This window comes from Electrophorus electricus, chromosome 12, assembly GCF_041902795.1.
Source record: "Electrophorus electricus isolate QZ-2024a chromosome 12, ASM4190279v1, whole genome shotgun sequence".
In the NCBI taxonomy this organism is placed as follows: Eukaryota; Metazoa; Chordata; class Actinopteri; order Gymnotiformes; family Gymnotidae; genus Electrophorus; species Electrophorus electricus.
In genome coordinates, this window is record NC_137508.1 from 13,192,298 (window position 1) to 13,213,846 (window position 21,549).

Below are 21,549 nucleotides of genomic sequence, written 5' to 3' on the forward strand. Positions count from 1 at the left end.
AGATATATTATCTATGTAATTGAAATTATCCATAACATGTATAGGGATCCTTAGACTGGAGGGGTGGGTGCAGTCCCCAGTCTTCATTCAGACAGAACTGACTAGCATCCGATTGCTTACTTGACTCGCGTTGACGAGTGAGACGAGATAACATCTCAATGTCTTGCTTTGCTTATAGGCAGGCCTTTAATTTTATTATCTCGTTTATTATCCCATTAATTCTTCCGTTGTTTTTGGCTTAGGTGACATCATTTAAGTTATAACTGTAGAATCAACTCTGCAATGTTAGCTAGCAGCAGGTAACTAGTTATCATCTCCAAAATATACAGACCAGAAGCTTATTTAGTTTTATATTTTTAGCTATTTTGTGTGTCTCTAATCAGACTGTGTTTTCAATAACAGTTGAAAATTGGAGGTGGTTGAAATTGTCATTATACATATTTGGTTTATTTTTATATTATATTGTGTTGTGTTTTAATACTTTTATTTTGTGAAGTAACAGTAGTCTCTTAGTTATTGAAAAGAATATGCTGGTTGGGGAGAATGAAGGAACATATTCACTGTGAAGTTCAGCTCCAATTTACTGTTGTTGCAATACCCCAGGAATCTGTGAGAGCAGGGGTGGAAGATGATTCACAGGTGGATGATATGGCTACAGACTGTGGAACGGCTTTGACTATGAGATAAACATAGAGGTAGCCATGGTGGTAGGAAAAGGAAAGAGATTCGGGGGGTGTGGGTGGGTGCTGATGTCAGTGAGGGCACTGTGGATTCGTCAAGGAAAGAAGAGGTGCTTGTGTGAGGGGGTACAGGAGTTCCGCATTGAACAATACTCTTCACTTAGTTGCTAAAGTCAGTTGGCAAACGTCAACAGCAGGTAACGTAAAACAGTTCACAGGGCATTAGTAGGATCAGCTACAGCATCCAGCAGAAAAACTGATGTTTAGTTCATGCGCAAACCTATCCCTGCATCTAGATAGACTTATTCAGGAGTTAAGGTGACTTAAAAAGCAATGTAGGCAAGCAGATGAGGTAAAAAGAGAGGATATTAATACATTGCAGAATGAGGTGAAGAGTTGGTTGGTGATATTAATGAAAGCAGATGTCTTTTAAAGGAAGAAAAAGGCACGTGCTATGGCAACATTCTTTACCGATCCATTTATGTTTGTTAAGACCTTATTTATTAAGGAGAAATCTTGGAGCCTAAAAGTTGGAAAGAAGCACTCAGAGGAGCATTTCCATAAAGTGTATACTGATAAGGAAAAAGCAAAGGGGCTGAGGCTGTCAGTAGTTATTCCACCAGTGGGTGACACTCAGTGGCAAATAGATATCATCCCACCAAAGTGGAGTGAAGTTCAAGACATGGTGTGTCATGCAAAGGCAGGTTCTGCACCAAGCTTAATGGAATCCTGTATCAGCTATATAAAAATACCTTATGTTTTGAAGTTTTTATGGAAGATTATGGTTATAGTGTGGCAGAACGGGATTATCAGCTTACTAGTTCCTAGTATACTAGCTAAATGCCATAAATGTAATGTAAATGTAAGAAAGGGATTGTCCCAGAGGAATGGTGAAGAAACAGGGGATATTCTTATACCAAAAGAGAAAGATGCTGTGGGTGTTGAGCAGCTTCTGACTATAAGCCTTCTTATTGTGGAATGTAAGATATTCTTTAGTGTACTCGCATGAATACTCACTGTATTTGAAAGTAAATACATGAATTGATACAAAAGTGCAAAAAGCAGGGGTCTCCGTATTTTTGGGTTGCTTGGAGCTTAGCAGTATGATTTTCCATCATATTCAGACAGCAAATAACGAGGTGTGGTTTTCCTAGACCTGGCTAATATAATTTTCTTGATGCCGCATAATCTCTTGTGGAAGGCATTTGGGTTCCTCCAGTTACCAGATAGGATTACGAGGCTGGTTAAGGCGTATTTTGAAGATATTCAGTTTTGTTTTAATATAGGGGAGTGTATTACATTCTGGCAGCAATTGGAAATAGGTGTAATGACAGCTTGTTTTTTACCATTAGCATTTATGATAGTGACGGAGGTGATAATTAAGGATTGGAAGTGGGTTATAGGTAGGGATAAGCTGCAGGACGGTACCAGGCTCCCTACAATCAGGATGACAATATATGGATGACGTGACAATGCTGACTCTGCCATGTGCTTGATGATTATTAGAGAAGTTAAATGATAATCTAAGGTGGGGAAGGATGAAGGCTAAATCTAGACAAGTCTATAGGTTTTGAAAGGAAACTTTTCCCTTTTGAAAAAAAAAAGTCTGCTGATGGAAGTAGAATGATGATACTTTTATACTTGAGAAACTAGTTAGGTAGAGTTTAAGTAGACAGCGTAGAACAGCACTGAATGATAAAGAGCAAGTAGTGGGGCTAAAGAAGGAGGTGGTGAAGGCTGTTAATAACATCAATAAGATGTTTTTCCCCAGGTAAACTGAAACTGTGGTGTCTACAGTTTGGCTTGTTGCCTTGAATTAAGTGGAGACTGACAGTTTATGAAGTAGCAATAACTTAAGTGGAGAGGCTAGTTAGGATTATAAAGTAAATAAGGCTATAAGAAGTGATATTCTCTCCTGTCTGGGGTTTGGAGCTACCACTGAAAACTTTTAAGAGGAGTCTTGGAACATTCCATAGGTCAGAGAACTTAATTCAGTGAAACACAGATGAAAAGAGGTGACTACCTGATGACCCCAGTGAAGAGCTTGTGAGGTAGTGGGATCCTTAAATGTTTATTATGAGTGAAGTAAGTGGATTGGGCCCTATGTGAAACCCTAATAGTTTGGCACAGGATATCTGACATCTCATTCTTTGTATAATTAAATGTTTTGCATTTCTCCCCCTAAACAAGCCCACCCTGGTCCTGCAAAGGCCCAAACTAAGTGAGGGCTGCCCACTCAGGGCCAAGTTGGGTTTGTCCAGATTCATACTTGAGATCAGAGGCAGTCCACATTCTGAAATGGTGTCTCGGTGACCAGGGAGGGCTAGTCCCTGCAAGGCCCATGTGGGTTTTTTGTGGGTTTTCCCAGGTCAGCATTGCTAACAAGGCAGCCCACATTACTCCACTAGGGGCATGTTTGCTGGGGTCTTTTTAACTGATAAAAAGGGGAATACATTACAGAGAAGCTTGTAGAAGGGGGAAAGGGGGTACATTTTTGTTGTGACTTCAAAATGTCCCTTTGATAGCTCAGTTGGTATTGCGGTGGTCTGTATAGGTTGCACTAGACATCCTTAGGTTGCTGGCTTGAAGGAGCATTTTTCAGAGCTGCTCTTTGGGCCAAAAGCTGTGGTTCAATATGTGACACAAGCTGTACTTATATTAGGGCTGTGGTAGCTCAGTGGTTAAGGTGCTCATTCAGAAGCTTGATGGTTCAACTCCCAGCATTGCCAACTTGCCACTATTGGGTCCCTGAGCACAACCCTTGACTATAATGTTAAGTGTCAGCTAAATGCAATGTAGTGATAATTATTGTTAAAAAGAATGACTGCACTTATTCCAGCAGCAGAGGGAACCCAGAGAATTCCCACAATCAGCCCTGCAGACAGTGTGAAATTATTCAAAGTAACAAAAGTATCAATTATTTGATTCCCTTTATATACTGGGAATCAAATCATTGAGCTCATGACAAAGCAAAAGTAACATACGTGGAAAAACGTTCTCTTAAACAAGGTTTAAGGTCTGCATAAAGATTTCTGCATTATTATTGAAATGACTGAGCTTCATCTGACTTATCTGAAACAAGTTTATTTAATACTGAAAAGTAATATATTGGTTCACTGAGATCATTGTTCCACTAAATTCTTTTTAGTTAGGTTATGAATTGATGGTTATTAGAGAAGTTAAATGATAATCTTAGGTGGGGAATAACGAAGGATGATTATGACCTGGGTCTTTCCAAGTACAGTGAAACCATACCACAGTGCTCCTCACCAGGGTTTGCTCATATTAGACCACTGAGAAATAATGAACAGTAATTTTTTTTAAATAAAAGACAAAAAAATACATGTTTTCAATACCAATACATTATATATTCCAGACCTATTTTTAAACAAATCCAAATGGCCCTGTGTCAAAATCATAAAAAGAAAATGCAGACTGCATGTGTCTCGAACTAATTCATGTATAAAAACAAAAACACTTACAAAAAAATTATGCCGCCTAGAAGAGCTGCATGATGTATTACAGTACACGTTAGGTCTTGGCCAGTTCACCAAAGTACTTTTCCAAGATACCTTCAACGTCCTCCTCTGCATAATTGTGTACCTGAAAGAGAGAGCTGGCTGGCTGGCTATCAGCACCTCGGATCATGGCCGACAGCACTAGAAAGAAACAAAAATAATACCAAGTACAGCAAAATAATGCACATAAAAGCAAATTGGTTGTAAAATTCTAGAATGACGTAGTCTTTACACACCACAGCTATAACATAAAAGAAAGATAAAATGAGTTGAACAAGGATGAGCTGAGAGCTACAGTAGAGAATTATGGCTTATGTCCTAAAAATGTATAGATTCATTATGCGGAGGATGTAATTGTGCAATAGGGAGTAATAGGACCACCTCTCTCAGATGAGGTTCGAAAAAGACAAAGAATCCGCTTGTCCATGGCTACGGCCCGACCTAGTTCATAGCCGACCCCTAAAGATGGCTGCGTCACCTCAGCAACTATGACTGGGAAAGGAAACAAAGAAAATGTCAGGATAAGCAGGCTCCTCTAAACTGGTCAGTTTTCTTTCTGATACATGGCGATTCCTCCTCATGTCTGCCATGGACCAAAGTTCAAAAGAAAGAAGTTTCCATTACACTTAAATGCCCTAGACAAAAGGAGGGAAAAACAGGAAAACTGTTTCTAATAGCAGAGTACTGCATGTTTACAAAATCAGCAGCACATATTTGTTAGTCCCATTTTAGGAAAAGACCTTAGATACTAATATGGTCACATAAACCTTATTCTAGTATACTTAGCAGTAAGAATTCTACATTCACGGCATTTGCCAGACGTTCTTATCCACAGCGACTTGCATATATTCCAGTATCACAGTACATGCACTCCCTGTGTTCTATCACCAAAACACTTGTCTCACCATCCGCCAAAGCCAACCACTCCATATCCCGGTCATGGATAGCTTTATCTCCTAGAACAGCATCCTCACCTGAGGCAGGAGCATACAGTTTACATCTATTACTGCGTGAGTGTTGACAGTGTTACTGAATTTATTACACCTAACTATTAAACATAGTAAATGACACCTAACTTTACTATTAAACTTAGTTAACGATACCTAATAAGCACCACGTTGGTCACTGAAGAAATCAACAATCTTGTCTTCTTATAGCTATCACAGACTTATAGCAATCTGAAGACCCTAAACCAGAAGCTACCTTAACTAGTTAGTTAGCTAAGGTATACAACTTGCATGGTACCTTTCTCAGAGAGATCAGCGTGGCTGACATGCTCTGTCAAAACGTCCCCATACATCTGCAGTTTCTTCACAATTCTCCTATAAATAGCCACGTCCTGCCTCCCTCCGCGTATACTCCCACAAAAATATATATGCATTACGTGGAGCCTTAACCAAAAGAAATAAGTGACTTTCTGAAACTACAGTTTGTCGCTGTAACTGTTCTCCGAGACAGCGGCCTCCGTCTTTTCACCTTTATTTTGGCTCCACCTTGTGGAAATGATCATTAGAAGAATTCGAATTATTAGGAGACAACTACAAAATGTAACTAAAGCCCCGTCTTAATAAGGTGACCGTGTGCCACTGACTGAAGTCTCAGGTTAGTTAAATTTTCTGTGAAGGAGATAGGATTGCTATGCGTGCAATGTAGCCACGCTTTTTTTGGGGGGGTTACTTTTATTTTGGCGCGCTACCGTTCCACGTCGCGTTTTACGTGATGTTATACGCATTTCCGCTTCCGTGTGGAAGCAAGTAATATATTTTGAGTTGCGTCCGAGTCTTGCAAATAATAATAATAATAATAAATCAAAATTAGGAAGAACGAGAGATCAGTCTGTGTCGATTTTAAACAACGCCGATATAGGTATAACGGGACACCAAACAACCTGTTATTGGTTTGCCATATATTTTGCGTTCTACCGCTGTTAGCGACGCTAACTTAGCTAGCTAGCGATAACTAATGATGGCCGTAGTAATCATGTTATCTTTAAAGCTCCGGGTCTCATTGTCGTTACTGAAAACATACTGACTTATTCACAGGCAAGGCTGCAGTCCCAGCTTGAAGCCCGTGTATGGAAGTGGAGAGGGCCCGAGAGATGGGTCCAGAAAGAGTCTTACCGAGCTCGGAGGAGGATCTGGTGCAAGACCGACCTTCAGACACGGCGGCTGCCGAGGAGTGGAGTGGCGAGGACATGGAGGAGGAGGACGGAGGCGCTGGGGACGACGAGGAGGAAAATGTGGGATATTATTACCAGCCACTGAACCAAGATCCTGATGGACTAAGCAACGCGCACATAGACCAGGCTGATGAGGGAACCCATGCCGAACAGCTTCAAGATGTCCAGGAGAGGATAGAGGTAAACTGAAGCTTTTGGCTTGATTATTAATTAAGGTTTTTACCTTTTGTGATTGGTGCATAATACGCTCCATAGGGAAAGTAAATGTCAGTAATTTGGTACAGGTTTGTTGACATTCAGTATCGCCTGTACAGGCCATGGGCCTGTTCCTGCCTCAGCCACCGCCTCCAGACAGTGATGAGGAAGAGGATTCTGAGGGAGCTGCGGCACGGCGCAGTCATGCATCTATTCCCATGGATCCAGGTAAGAAGGATGATACCATGTCAACAGCAGTCTCATCTAAAAGACCCAGTTTGCCTCCTTGATCATTTTCTATATTTGGTCTTGCTACCTTTCACAGACCACGTTGAGCTTGTAAAGAGGACAATGGCAGCAGTGAACTTGCCAACACTTGGTATCCCTGCCTGGGCACGGGACATCTCTGATGACCAGTGGAAGGACATGGTCCAGAAGACGCTCCAATCCCGGCAGAGCTCTGCAGGCCTCATACTGGAACGCAAATGAAACCAGCCAAGGCTTTTGTCCTCTATCCTGCAGCACACATTGGCTTACTTAAGAAAATTTTAAGTATGCAAGATGAAGTGACCTAAAGAACTTTTTTTCCAAAATGTATATGTATATTGAGATTTTTTGTTTGGAAGCAGTGTGCTGGTTCTAGGATGGAGTAGAAGGTTAATACACTTTGCTGTCCAGATGTCACATAGCTTAAGAGTAACCTAACTTTTCCTGCATGAATTTATTTCTTGAATGACTGCACCAAATGAAGTTGCTAGGGTTTGCAGACACTACCCACTTGTGAAAACTCCATATTTCAATACACTTTTACATACCATACCAGTTATTCATCTCAGTAAGGTATTATTTTTTTTTCTGTTAGGCTTTAAAATAGTTTTTTCAACAAATTAAATATAGTTGAAAATTGTCATACAATTTAAATGTCTTTCACCAAGGACAAATAACGTCCCTTTCATGTGACTAAGTAATTACTGCAACTTATAAGTGATCCGTATGCAGTGCATGTAGACCTTCGTGTAGTACCCCATACACTCACAAGCTCAGTCTTTTATCTTTGACTTTATTTTTGTTCTGTACATACATGAACATCTGTACAAAATATGACTTTCATACTATGTAATGTAACTACCTAATTAAAGTACAACATATGTACATATGACCTGGAAAGCAGCTTAAGATTAGTGTTAAGACTTAGGAAAGAGGGCTTGGAACAGGGGAACGGAAGGGTGAGTGTGGAGAGACCCATACTTTTCTTTTCCCTCTCCAGTGTTTTGCTGCCAGACAACAACCACTTGCCCAGTCCATAGAGCGAGCTAGCATCACTTAGGACCCAGCAAAGCTGTAAAATGCCAATTCTTGCACTTGATGCTACCGGCTTATCCAACTGTTTAATTGCTCAGGTGATAACTCCAGAATGTATTTTGAAGATTTGTGCTAAACTACTGTGTTAGATGCACAGCCTTTTCCCACACCAACTCATTGATTGCTTACACATTGTCAAAAGTTTACATCACTTGTGATAAGTCAACCTTGTAGCCAAGCAAGGATCAGGCAAGCGCTGCATTGTCCAGCTGCATACGTATGGTGTGAACATTTTCTTGGAATGATCAGAGTGATTGACACAATTTTATAGCAATGGGGCATTGTGCAGCAGGTGGAAGCAACATAAGGAAATAAAATCAAAGCAAAAGGGTGGAGGGAGAATCATTTGGGTTATGACGAGTAACGGTGCAACCATAAGCAATATACATTACAATATACAAATATTTGCAAAAGTTACTGCAGGCTATCTGGTTCCCATTTAACTAGCATGGAAAGTAAAGTAAGCCTTTCTTTTTATAGTCCTAGTAAGAGGATTGTATAGAGCTCTGTCCTTGACATTTCAAATTCTTTTTTTTCCTGTCTCTCTAAAAAATAATAATAAAAATTAAATAATAATTATATATATATTGCTTAGGTGCTTAAAAATGTATAATTATTAAAATGTTAAACAAGGTGTCGGTGAGAGCAGAGATGAGAAGTGATTTCCTACACTTGCACTTCACTTTTCCCATTCCACATGATTCAAAAATAGGGGAGCCTTCCTTTTAATATAAAAAAAATACAAAAACATGGGACAAAATAAGACATTAGAAAGGTGGGCCTGTGATATCAAAAGAGTTGCCTTACTATTTCTTGACAATTAGTTATAAATTCACTAAACATTACAAATATGCAAACGCATGTTATGGAACCATGGAGACAATCAGCAAATTCATGTTTTTCTGAGGGACAGGACATTGAAAAACAACATTATTCTTCTGCAGAATGATCATGAAGCATGGAATAATCTGCTGGTGTTGATTTAAGAGGTCATCGATTTCATTAAGCACCTTACATTCTTAGGTTCTAAGTTCATAAACAGATCACCAGCAAGACAGGAAATGGATTTATCCTTATATCCTGTGATGACAGGTCTGGTATAAATGTAACCATGGGTCTAAGTAAAATCATAGCAGCCATCCATCAGGATGCCTCAAGTGATGTTCTGAATCTTAGACAGCAAGGTTTGCAGAACTAGACCCCAATACACTTCCGATACAGCATATGGATCTCATGAACGCCTAATTCTGTTACATTATGTTGTGTCATTCAACTGGTGACAAGTCTCTGAAATTGCTTCTGATGTGCAAGAGAGAAGCATGATGCTTTGTCTTGAGGAACCTTTATTGCAATTTTTAAGCAACCATATTCAAGGTAAAACTTTCACCATTATGACACCAAGTAATATGAAGAGCTTGGAACCCAGCGCTTGCTATGTCTCTGCAGATCACGAAAACAACAGCAAAGCTTGTGGCACGGTTTGATAGATTCCTTACATTCATATGCTTCACACAGTCCCACAAGAGAAAGGCAACATGATTAATTGTTAAAAGAGAGTGACAGGCCTGCACACACCTAAGAGTCCCTAAACCTAGCTCATGCAGGAAAATGAATGCATGCTCAGTGTCCCCATCAAAGTCCTTGTTATCTTTTGGATAACAGAGACCATTGACTGAGCCAGTGGAGGAATCTACACAGCCAATGGAGAGAATCCTGAAAATGCAACACAACTGAAAAAGACAAAGACAAGATATAGTAGGTGAGGAAAATCAAATTTAGAAAAAAAAGTGTGTAGTAAAAAAATGGAAACATGCTATGATTAAGTGGAAAAGTAATCAGTTTAACATTAAAAACAGTGCTAGCACAATTCAAATACAATCTGCATGATCATTAGTTGTGGCTGTGTGCACACTGGAATGCGTGCTGGTCTGTGTGTGGAGGTTCATGTGCATGTGTTTGTGTGTAAAAGAAATGGAGGTCATAGGAGCTCCCCATTATTTTCTATGTTGACCAGGATCCTGCAGAAAGGGTCCTCCAGAGGAATTGAGGAAGGAAAGAGGCAGAGGCAAAGAGAGGAGAGGAAGGGAGGTTACAGCAGGCGACATTTCTGGACAAAGACGAGAGGGACAGTTTAGGCGTGGTGCAGGTGAAGGGTGGTGGTGTTTCCCGGTCAGAGAGCTTCCTGATTGGCCGTCAGGTATTCCTCTGCCCGCTTATGGGCCTCCAGGGCCTTTATAGTGTATACGTCCTGTGGCAGCTCAGACTTCCGTCGCATCAGCACCTTGTCCTTTTTTATCTCCTTCATCCCCTGAAAAGCATCAGGCAGAGTGCGGTACATCACTAAACTACCCAAAGGGGGATATATCAAGCAGTTCATAAATACAAAACAGAATTCTAAAACATATTTAACACACTTTTTATAGAAGAGAAAACACAAAACGTTGTGCACATAGGTAGTGTTAGAACTCTTCCATGTATGGCTGTTACTATCTTCTTGGCCTAGCTAATGAATCAGTTAAGCTAGATCAGCATGACAGTAATCCTGAATACAGTGCCCTGGCAAACAGGAATAGCTCCAAGCAGAGAAACAAAGGATTTCATAACAGAAGGATATAAACAACCAAAGCGCACTGCTATCAAAATCTGTATATATAACAGACATGTGCTTAAGCTGTCTTTATACATATGGCTACTAAGTGACCAAAATATACAGTCTAATGCAGCTGCAATATTAACAGAAAACAAGGGCCACAATGTCACTGATGCGAAGCACCAGATTTATAGTACCCCTGTAGTATTTTTACCAGTAATAATTTACTGCTTGTTAAGAGTGAGTGCTTAGTGAGTGTACTTTACAATCCAGTTTTACGAGGTGCTTCACATCTAAAAATCTTCCATCTCAATCTTAAAGAACTTTGATATAAATAGAAGTCCAAAGCACTTCTGAGCTTTTCAGAGATTTGTAGAAATTAACACAGAAATGATTATACAGACATTCTCATTATATACTCAAGAAACTGCTAGGACCGTACCGGTGCCAACTTAAAGCCAGAAGTAGCAACATGAGCGCAATGCAATAATTTTGTAGTCAATTACACATATATTTGTATTTTTGAACACTGCAGCTGCACTGTGCATGTGAGTGAATACATTTTTTGCCATTCAAATTATATAGGTAATACCTGATCTGACAGCATTCTGACGTGTACAATGTGCATACAGATGAGGACTTAAATCACAACATGGTAAAATACAAGTAACAATTCATGTTTGTGCATATTAATGTAGCAACCTGCGTCGCACATAGCTCTGGAAAAAATTAGGAGACCACTCCATTTTTTTCTTAAATCAGCATCTCCACATGTACAGCAACCATTCCATTCAAGCGTTTGTTGAATTCCTTCACAGAAACATCTCATTCTACTTAATGAGATGCTGAATAGGTGATCACCTTAACAAAATCCTATTCTAACAAGCTACAGTACAAAAACCAATGCTGCCGTCATCACTATTCTCATGTTATAGTGTGCTTTGGTTTGTCTTGTGCATTATCATCTGGTTGGTTAAAGTAGTCTCTGAGTTCACTTACTTTTGCCTTAGATTCTGTGAAATTCAAGGCTTGTTCAATTCAAATTCAAATTAAGAGGACTCCGCTACAGACACGTATCAACATCAACATCTGGGAAGGCTTTGTTTTTGCTCTCAATCAGTTCATCTACATCTCACCTACAGGACTTCACAAACTCAGCTAAGTATCTTCTCATATTATCTCAATCTTTTATCTCATACATCCACAAATCAAGCATTTTAAATGTGTTTCACAATTCCTGTCCACATATCCCACAGATCTCCCTGATGCGATCATAGACGTCGCAATCTCAGCAAACTCACCTACTCACAACGCTCGGCGCCATCACATATCGTGGTGGCAGGAGGGCTCTGGAACTGCCAATCTGCTGTCCAGAAGGCTGACTTCATCTCAGCATAACCATCCCTCCACTTCCTGGCTTTAATAGAAACATGGATCACCCCTGAGAACTCGGCGACTCCAGCTGCTCTGTCCTCTGCCTTTTCATTCACCCATTCCCCGAGGCGTCTCGGCAAGGGTGGTCGCACAAGTTTACTATTGTTTCGAGAGTGGCGTTTCACTCCTCTTTCCATCTCCTCTTTTGAATTTCATGCCCTTTCCCCACCAAACATCTTATCATTGTCATCTACCGCCCTCTAGATTCCCTAGATCACTTCATTGATGAGCTCAACATCCTCCTGAGTCAATTCCCCATTGAAGGAAATCCACTCGTTCTCCTTGGTGACTTCAACCTTCCATCAGACAAGCTGCATTCCTCCTGCATCCTTCTGCTGTTGACAGCATTTGACCTCACCCTCAACTACTCTCCTCTGACTCACAAAGCGGGCAATGTCCTTGACCTGATCTTCACTGGTACCACCACATCATCAGACATTGCAGTCACCCCCCTCCACCTCTCGGACCATCACTTTCTATCCTTCTCACTTTCCCTTCCTTCTCTTTCCATCCAGTCCTCTCCAACATGTTCCTCCTCCCTCCGTTTCAATATGCACTCCATAACTCCCTCTTCCCTTACTTCTACTATTTTGTCCACCCTTCCTCACCCTGACTCTCTATCTTCTCTCTCTTTAGATACAGTTACAAATTCTTTCATTTCTACACTCTCCTCATCAATGAATCTTCTGTGCCCTCTCTCCTCTAGACCTGCTAAGCCCTGGCTAACAGAAACACTTCGCTACCAAAGGAGAGAACTAAGGACTGCAGAGAGGCAGTGGAGGAAATCTCACATAGATTCAGACCTCAGCTCATACAAGTCTCTCCTGTCCAAATTCTCACTGGAAGGAACATCTGCAAAGTCATCCTACTACAAAGAGAAATTCGAACCATCAGCATCTGATCCATGCAAGCTCTTCACTATTTTTTCTTCTCTCCTTAATCCTCCCCCTCCCCCTTCCTCATCTCTTACCCCAGAGGATTTTGTCACTTTCTTTGAGAAGGTTGCAGCAATCTGCCAGTCCTTTTCCTCTGTTCCCACTCCTTCAACCAATGTACATTCCCCAACATCCAACTCTCTGACTTCTTTTTCTCCTCTCTCCTCAGATGAAATTCTTCAACTCCTGACTTCCAGCAATCTGACTACATGTCCGCTGGATCCAATTCCTTCCACTCTGTTCCAGACAATCGCAAGAGATCTGCTTCTTTTTATCTCGATCATCATCAACAACTTCTTATCTTCTGGATACGTACCTACTGCATTCAAAACTGCCAGGGTGGTACCAATCCTCAAGGCCACACTTGACAGCTCCAACTACAGACCGGTATCACTTCTCTCTTTCCTCTCAAAAGCCCTTGAATGAGCAGTTTATAATCAATTATCTCTTTTTCTCACCCAGAACCAGCTGCATGAGCCCAATCAGTCTGGCAACAAACCAGCACATTCTACAGAAACAGCCCTCATAGCAGTAACTGAGAAACTTCATGCTGCTAAAGCTGCCAAACTGTCATCTGTTTTGATTCTTCTAGACTTTTCAGCAGCCTTTGACACAGTGAACCACAACATTCTTCTCTCTGTTCTCTCCAGGCTTGGTGTGACTGGCTCTGTTTGGAGATGGTAATATCTTCTCATGGTTTCTCCTACCACTGCCTTGCTGATGACACTCAATTATCTTTTCCACCCTCTGGCACGCAGGTCTCCAGATGTATCTCAGCATGCTTGACTGACATCATGTCATGGATGACAGCCCACCACTTGAAGCTCAACCCCAGTAAAACCGAGCTTCATCCCAGGTACTCCCAACCCTTACCATGACGTCACTGTTTCCTTTAAGAACTCCCTGGTATCACCATCCAAAGTTGCCCATAGCCTGGGCATAACTTTGGACAACCAGTTGTCATTCTCAGCTCATGTTTCTAATCTAACGCGATCTTGCAGATTCCTCCTTTGTAGAATACAAAGGATTTGACCCTTTCTCTTGCAGGAAGCTACCCAGGTGCTTGTGCAGTCTCTTGTGATCTTAAAGCTAGACTACTGCAACTCGCTACTTTGTGGTCTTCTTCTAAGAGCCATCAAACCTCTACAACTTGTCCAGAATGCAGTAGCATGACTGGTCTTCAATATTCCAAAGTTAACACGTTACTCCACTGTTGCGCTCCCTTCATTGGCTCCCTGTAGCTGCAAGCATCAGATTTAAAACATTGATGCTTGCCTACAAAGCCAAAAACGGACCAGCCCCTTCATACATGAGGTCAATGGTGAAAGCCCAATCTGTACCTCGAGTACTTCGAACCTCAAGTATGGCTCAGCTTGATATCTTGCTTCAGGTCTCATGGACGCCAAACATCGAGACTATTTTCTGTCCTGGCTCCAAGAGCGGTGGAATGAACTCCCACTTGCTGTCCAGACAGCAGAATCCCTTGCAGTCTTCAAACGCATACTGAAGACCCATCTATTTGCAGAATATTTAAAAGGACAACTGACACTGCTCCCATATTGACTGACTAAATTAGTACTTATTGTAGGGTATTGTTTATATTGTTTGTTGTTTAACAAACTCTAGCACTTATTGTTTATAGCACTTATCATTGTTTAAGCTAGACCTTATGTATTTTGTACTTCTAGGTATCAGCATTAATCCCTGTATTCTACAGTATTCTAGTTCATTGGTATGTTTGATTCTAACCTACTGTACTGTACTGGGATATATTCTGTGAGTAAATGACAAAGTACTTTTGTAAGTTGCTCTGGATAAGAGCGTCTGCTAAATGCCGTAAATGTAAATGTAAATGTTATAGAAGCATCTGGATGGGAAAAGCAGTGCTAGGACTTCCCAAAAAGTAAGTCTAGTCAAAATACAGCTACAGACCATGACAAAAGAGTTGAAAAGAAAGTTCCTTAATGAGGAAAAGAAGGGTTCAATTGTAGCTTTACTGGCAGAGGGATACAGTGAGCGTCAGGTAAAATTAAAAAAACTACAGTTCATAAGAACAAGGTCAAGCAGCAAATACATGAGACAACAACAGCTACAGACTGGCAGAGGTCGAAAAACGACTTTCTCTTGACCGTGATGATCACCACCTCATTCGAATGTCACTTAACAACTGTAAGATGACGTCAAGTGACCTACAAAAAGAATGGCATGCAGCAGCTGGGGTGAGTTGCACAGCAAGGACGGTTTGAAACAGGCTTCTGGAGGCAGGGCTGAAGTCGTGCAAAGCTAGAAAAAAGCCCTTCATCAAGGAGAAACAAAGATTAGCCCGACTGAAGTTTGCGAAAGACCATAAGGATTGGACCATAGAGGACTGCAGTAAGGTCATCATCTCTGATGAGTGCAATTTTCAGCACTGTCCAACACCTAGTCGTATAATGGTTAGACAGAGACCTGGAGAGGTCTACAAGCCAGGGTGTCTCGGACCCACTGTGAAATTTAGTGCAGGATCGGTGGTGATCTGGGGGTGTTTCAGCAAGGCTGGAATCGGGCAGATTTGTCTTTGTAAAGGACACAGGAATCAAGCCACTTACAAAACTGTGCTTCCTTCTGCTCTGACAAATGTTCCCCAACTCTGATGATTGTTTTTTTCAACAGGACAATGCTACATACACGTCACACTGCCAGGTCAATCAAAGTGTGGATGAGGGACCAACAGATCAAGATCCTATCATGGCCAGCCCAATCTCCAGACCTGAACCCCATTGAAAACCTCTGGAATGTGATCAAGAGGAAGCTGGATGGTCATGAGCCATCAAACAAAGCCGAGCTTCTGGAATTTGGAGTGGCGTAAAGTTACCCAACAGCAATGTGAAAGACTGGTGGAAATCATGCCAACACGCATGAATGATTCATAATCAGGGTTATTCCACCAAATATTGATTTCTTGACTCATCCCAAGTTGAAATATTAGTACTGTGTTGTTTATAAATGAATATGAGCTTGTTTTATTTGCATTATTTGTGGTCTGACATTTCTGTAACTGTTTTGTTATTTTGACCATTAGTCATTTTCATAAAAAACATATTTATATGTTCTAAATATGTTTAGAAACATATTTCTAAAATACAATATTTATATCTGGAATTTGGAAGAAATTTTGCCAGTAGTTTATAGAATAAGACAAAACTGCTCAGCCTGGTCAAACACATATCCATCAACTGTAAAACTAGAGAAACTGATCATTTTGTAGTGGTCTCTTTGGTGCTCTGTCCTGCTCTTAACCTCGCCCCCTTCCACTGCAGTCCCCCAGGGGGCTGTGGTTTCCAGTACAGAGCACTCTGTGCACAAATTGGCTGCCGCTTCTCATCAGTGTGTGAGAAAGGCGCTAAATAAATGTAAATAATAATAAATAATAATAAAGAAAGAGAGATGCCTATATATCTGAAGGTGGCCTGTGTCTGAAAGACTAAATGAGACAAAGAGAGAATGTGCAGGCTGCTGATGAGATCACTACATCCACTCTTAGATAACTCTTATACAACTAGCCATACCTGTGAAGCCTCAGACTCCACAGTCTTCTTCAGCAGTTGGATGTCCTCAGTGGTGGGGGTCTCTGTCTCCATGGAATAGTGAGTCATCCCAGGACTCTCATTATACATCATATACTGTTTGTAAAGACACAGACACTTTTCCAAACATGAACACAGCAAACACACTCCTTTGCAAATGTGAAGCTGAACATTAAACAGTATTCTCAGGTGTAAAATGCTGCACAGGTGATTTTATTACACTGAACGCTAGTGGAAAGAGCAACTAACCTCATCTTGTGGCAGACCTGGTCGGAGACCAGGATGAACCTTTGTAATCTGCCCAAAAAATTATCCACACATTTCAATTAATTAACACAGCCACTGAGATATGCATTATAGTTTATAACACTATAATTCAAATTTTAATTCATTAATGCATGCCCTCAGAGTAAACCTTAAACTCTGGAGAGAAGCCCTGTGATAATTAGACTTAGTCTGAACACCAAGTTTTGAGCATTAATTAAAGCATAATTAAAAGGAAACCCTTCACCTCAGAGCACACTTTAGGATTAAGCTCCACTTTGCACAAAGCATTTCAAGTCTAATGGCATTTGCCATGAGCCTTAGAAGAAACAGTACTGACATTTTGAGGGTGCAATAAAAGCACTTGCTGTCAGAAAGAAACGAACTTCACTGGTTCACTGGAAAGGACTCCCTTATGCTTTCTAAATAAGCTTCCTTTTGGCATGGTCCCATCTGAGTGAGGGTGGTTGTCGATGTGTATACCTGAGGATTCTGTTTTGCAAGCTCTTCAATTTTGTGCCAGATTTCTTCCCTTTCCTTCAGTTTGTATTTCTCTCTGGTGAGGAAAGGGGAATATACTATTTCATAAGCAAGAAGAATAGCATATTCTTAAAGGGGCGATTTAAACACGGGTAAAGCACTTATTAAACAAATGCTATAACAACATGGAGAAACCGTAGCAGGCTGCGTGCTACATCTGTGTTCGACCATTATTCGGAGACTCCTGGAACATGTCTCAGCATTATACCCTTTCATTTAATTTACACATCTCCATTTCTTTTTCTAGGTCTCGTCCTGCACTCATTCACTCTCACCTCTATCTAAGTATTTCCTAACTTACTTTTGTTTCTCAGCTTTGTATTGTTGAGTGCAGTCATCAAACAGTTTTTGGTTCATCTCCATAAAGAGCTTCAGAGCATTGTAAATAAGCCCATGGATTGTCCTACAGGATGGAGGGGAAAATTATTGCCTAACCATGCCATTCTACAGTATAGCCAAAGAATTTTCTAAAGTTTTTTTTAAATTAATTAATTTATTTATTTATTTTAATCGGCATGCAGACAAATGAGCTGTAACACGGCAACTGACGTGGGTTCCTTACTTGTTCCAGTGGCTCTTGGAGTTCTTATACAGGGCAGGAAACATGATGGGGAGGATCTTCGCAGCATTGTCACTAATCAGGCTCATGATATATTCATTGTTCCAGTAATACAGTGCCCTCTCAGCAACCTAAGACACAAAGGTAATTTCAGCTAATAATATACTGTAAAGCAAAACAAAGCAAAGACACAGTCTTCAACACCATGGGCAACAGTGTCAAAGTAACCCACAATTAATATGTTATGATAATAACAGAACAGGTTAATCTAAGAAAACATTATGAATATTTTAAAGATTAGGAAGAGTAAAAACACTTTAAAACATTCTGACTTCATAATGTAATTTTTACATAGCTATACTGACAATATCTAAAGGGGAGAAAAGTAGCAGTATCACCATTCTAAAGGTATCACTTCTTCTGCACTTGAATTGCTGAATAGGTAGAAAAGCACATGGGCTCACTGTTTAACCACACTCTTGGTGCTGGTTTGGTGTCCTACCTGGAAGTGTGGACTTGATACACACTTAGCCAGCTGTCTAAACAGAGGCTCCATAACTTTGACAAATTCTGATGGCTCAATGACATCCAGGATCTCCTCCAACTCATTAAGGAACATCACTTCTTTGGGACTGTGGGTCTTGGGCCAGAACTTCAAGAGACCCATTATGACCTGGAGCAGAAATAGATGGCGGCAAGAAAGTGTAAGAAAGCAAAAGGTGTTTATCTGCGATAACTGAACTTGTCAAAATCAAAACAAATTTAAAATGTGCTCATGAATTCATACTTTATAAAAAAAAATAACAATAACTACATGTAGATAAATAATACATTTGAACATCTAGACCTGCTAAATACCTGCTAATACTTACTGGTTCAGTGAGACTGCTGTCTTTTTCCAAAAACTGTACAACACAGTATGCCAGCTGTAGAAAATGGAATTGATTTTTTTAGCCCGGTACAGAAGAGGAGTAAATTACAAAGAACTATATTAGCACAGGTTGGGGGTTTGGGTAGTATAATTGGGAGAGAATTTACATTAAAAAAAATCAGACTGATAACACACGCAGACTTAAAGGGACAGTGTGTGCAGAAGGAACACCTGAGGATGATAGACACTGAGGGACTTGACTTTGTGTAGAGGCAGCAGCACCCGGATCAGGAACATTTTGTGCTCCTCTTTCAGTGGCAGGGCAAAGCCGTTAATTATACTGTGGGAGGAACAGGATACAGAGCTCTGGTCATGTGACATGCCAGGTCCATTCAATTCAACACAGATCACAGAGAGAAACTCTTTAGTCAGGTTTGTCATGGCAACACGGTCAGTGGGTGCACTCACCTTCCTAAGATTTCTAAGAGCTCTGCAATCCCATTGTGATGCTCTGTTTCATATATAAACCTGCAATAAGACACCAAGGCTAATCACTAACCAAATGAAATAATGAACTAGTCTGATGTCTTATAGACACTTTGGTGGCAAATATACCGCAACATTTACAAAATGTTTAAAATCATTCAAAGACATGAAATATGTAAAGATGACAAGACCGCACCTATAGAATATGTTGTTGATCTGACGACGGATGTAGGCTCTAAGTCCCAGGAACTTGCCATAGATCCTGTGCAGGATGGTCTTTAAGAAGTCCCGCTCTCTGGGGTCTTCACTGTCAAACAGCTCCAGGAGCTACAAAAGAGGAAATCATTTGCATTTTAAATAATGGATAATATAAGTCACTAATTACTAAAATGACTAAAAACGTTAATGATATTTTCTTAAAGCAAAATAACTAACCTTCTCACACAGTGAATGTTATTAATAAATCTGCATTGTTTGTTTAAAGATTAAAATATAAAAAAAATTGATTAATATTATAGTGTTATATTAAAGGCTGATCTGATGCCTTTTGCTATGTTTAAAATGAATTTATGATTCTACAATATTCAATCTTGGTATCACTGATTTGTGAGATCTTGTAATCTATTATAAAATCTAATGTAGGTCTTCATAGAATCTGTTACTACATGTACAAATGTTACAGTCCAAGCTTCAGTTTGACAGTATAGACATGATTATGCTCTTGGAAGGACAATCCCAAAGACATAAAATTATACTGTACATTTGGGCCAAGACTTTTGCTTGCCAGACAGCTATTATCTAGCTAAGATAGGTATTATTTAAAGATGTAAAATCTCTCAACTGTAGTTCCATGTAAAAGGTGTAAAAATCTCTCATCTGTGGTCCCAACTGATGTATCACTGACACATGAATCACATTTTTAGCTGACAATCTCTTGGGAGTGGGAGTATACTGTGCATACGTGAGGAACAAATACTTACAGACAACACAAACTTTTGGTCAATGTATTTTTTGGCAATATTAGGCTGGAAGTCAGGTGACTCCAGGAATCGTAAAAAGAATTCATATACCAGCTGTGGAAGGAAAAGGACAGTGGAAATCATTTAAAAATACATGGTACCTGTAATCCACAACAATCAGCCTTATGAATAAATCTGCTTCAATTTATAGCATACATAGGCCAAAAATAATACAGAAAGGAAACATTTCTGCTATACATGTTCAGATTTTTCATGGAATGCCTGTAAGCTTGAGGTAAGGTGGCACAAAGGGCCACACCCACCTGTAGGTGGGGCCAAGCTGCCTCCAGTGTAGGCTCATCCTCCTCAGGGTCAAACTCTGCCCCCGTGGGATTGGAAGAAGGAGGCAGTGTCCTGAACAGGTTTACTGAAAACTACAGAAAGTAGAAAAAAGAATTTAAAAAGACACCTTAGTCATTATTAAAGATATTTATGAAGGCATGGCAATAAAGTTAACAGAAGATAATCAGCATCTCCATTATTAAGCATGTCTGTAACCAACACAGTGACACACTGAGGTGGCTATCTGTGCCAGCTGCAGCACAATATCATCTTTATTCCTCACTGCTTTCAATGCTTTTCACCATGACCTGCTATTACTAAGGAAAAGAAAACCTTGGAACAATTAATCTAAAATAATTAAAACACATCAGTCAGTAAAGACAGACTTGAAAAGAAAATTCTCTTAGATGGAGGATGGGTGATTTTCGTCACTGTGGTTGTGCTGTGGCTGTGCTCTGTCTGACTGAAAGAGTCGCACTGATATTTGCTCAGGTGTACACAACCAGACAGGGAGGAGCCAGACATTTTCTACAACTACCTCCCACAGAGATGGGACAGACCGTTAAAAAAATGAGTACATGAACACAGAATGACTGCACACAGCTTCTAACTGAGTAGTGTTGTTTGCAGAGAGAGAGAGATCAATAAAAGGAGAGAGGCATGGAGGGTGAAATGAAAGAAATGAAAGTTTGTGTACTTAATCATACCACCCACTTTTAACACCTACCTACAGAACTTGGCCATTTCATGGGATAACCCGTCTTATGGGTGGTTTGTTTGTTTGTTTTTTACAGGTGTCATGGTACAGCCCCTCCCCCCTCAAATGTGTGCGTGTGCGTCTGTGTGTCCATATTGCCACGCCCGCTTGTGTTGTGCACCTGATCCTTGTTGTGTGTAATTGTCATGAGTGTATATAAGTCTCGTGTCGTATCGTCAAGGTTTTCGGTGTTTGACCCATGTACTGTGTTTGTGTGTGTTGAGTTGTGCTTATGATTAAAACGTATGTTCTGTTTAACGTGCCTCGTCCCCGGATCCTCCTTAACCCGTTATACGTCACACAGGCGTACAA

The 21,549-nt window shown here is 40.4% G+C and overlaps 3 protein-coding genes across 4 annotated transcripts in view; 1 reads left to right on the top strand and 2 right to left on the bottom strand.

Annotated features, from left to right (window-relative positions):
* Positions 1-3,744: 3,744 nt before the first annotated feature.
* dnph1 (2'-deoxynucleoside 5'-phosphate N-hydrolase 1) lies at positions 3,745-5,860 on the bottom strand. Of its 2 annotated transcripts, XM_027002552.3 has the most exons (5): positions 5,444-5,860; positions 5,104-5,172; positions 4,580-4,690; positions 4,163-4,339; positions 3,745-3,973 (listed from the first exon to the last, which is right to left on the bottom strand). In XM_027002552.3, the coding sequence occupies exons 1-4, from the start codon at positions 5,577-5,579 to the stop codon at positions 4,212-4,214; spliced, it is 444 nt and encodes a 147-aa protein (XP_026858353.2). In that variant the 5' UTR covers positions 5,580-5,860; the 3' UTR covers positions 3,745-3,973; positions 4,163-4,211. The 2 variants fall into 2 exon arrangements, with proteins under 2 accessions (XP_026858353.2, XP_026858352.2); XM_027002551.3 differs by having other exon boundaries at positions 3,745-4,339.
* Positions 5,861-5,907: 47 nt separating this feature from the next.
* mea1 (male-enhanced antigen 1) lies at positions 5,908-7,724 on the top strand. Its single transcript, XM_027002550.3, has 4 exons — positions 5,908-6,064; positions 6,241-6,557; positions 6,692-6,800; positions 6,898-7,724. Exons 2-4 carry the CDS (start codon positions 6,273-6,275, stop codon positions 7,059-7,061), a joined length of 558 nt encoding a protein of 185 aa, XP_026858351.1. The 5' UTR covers positions 5,908-6,064; positions 6,241-6,272; the 3' UTR covers positions 7,062-7,724.
* Positions 7,612-21,549, bottom strand: part of ppp2r5d (protein phosphatase 2, regulatory subunit B', delta) — a 30,323-nt gene continuing 16,385 nt past the window's right edge. Inside the window, exons 5-17 of the mRNA XM_027002545.3 lie at positions 20,462-20,572; positions 20,160-20,252; positions 19,376-19,506; positions 19,162-19,221; positions 18,925-19,033; positions 18,695-18,748; positions 18,325-18,495; positions 17,826-17,953; positions 17,565-17,666; positions 17,207-17,279; positions 16,709-16,756; positions 16,442-16,555; positions 7,612-10,242 (exon numbers count right to left, since the gene is read on the bottom strand). Of these exons, the coding sequence (XP_026858346.1) occupies positions 10,105-10,242; positions 16,442-16,555; positions 16,709-16,756; positions 17,207-17,279; positions 17,565-17,666; positions 17,826-17,953; positions 18,325-18,495; positions 18,695-18,748; positions 18,925-19,033; positions 19,162-19,221; positions 19,376-19,506; positions 20,160-20,252; positions 20,462-20,572 (1,332 nt within the window). The 3' untranslated portion in view covers positions 7,612-10,104. The remainder of the gene's footprint in view (positions 10,243-16,441; positions 16,556-16,708; positions 16,757-17,206; positions 17,280-17,564; positions 17,667-17,825; positions 17,954-18,324; positions 18,496-18,694; positions 18,749-18,924; positions 19,034-19,161; positions 19,222-19,375; positions 19,507-20,159; positions 20,253-20,461; positions 20,573-21,549) is intronic.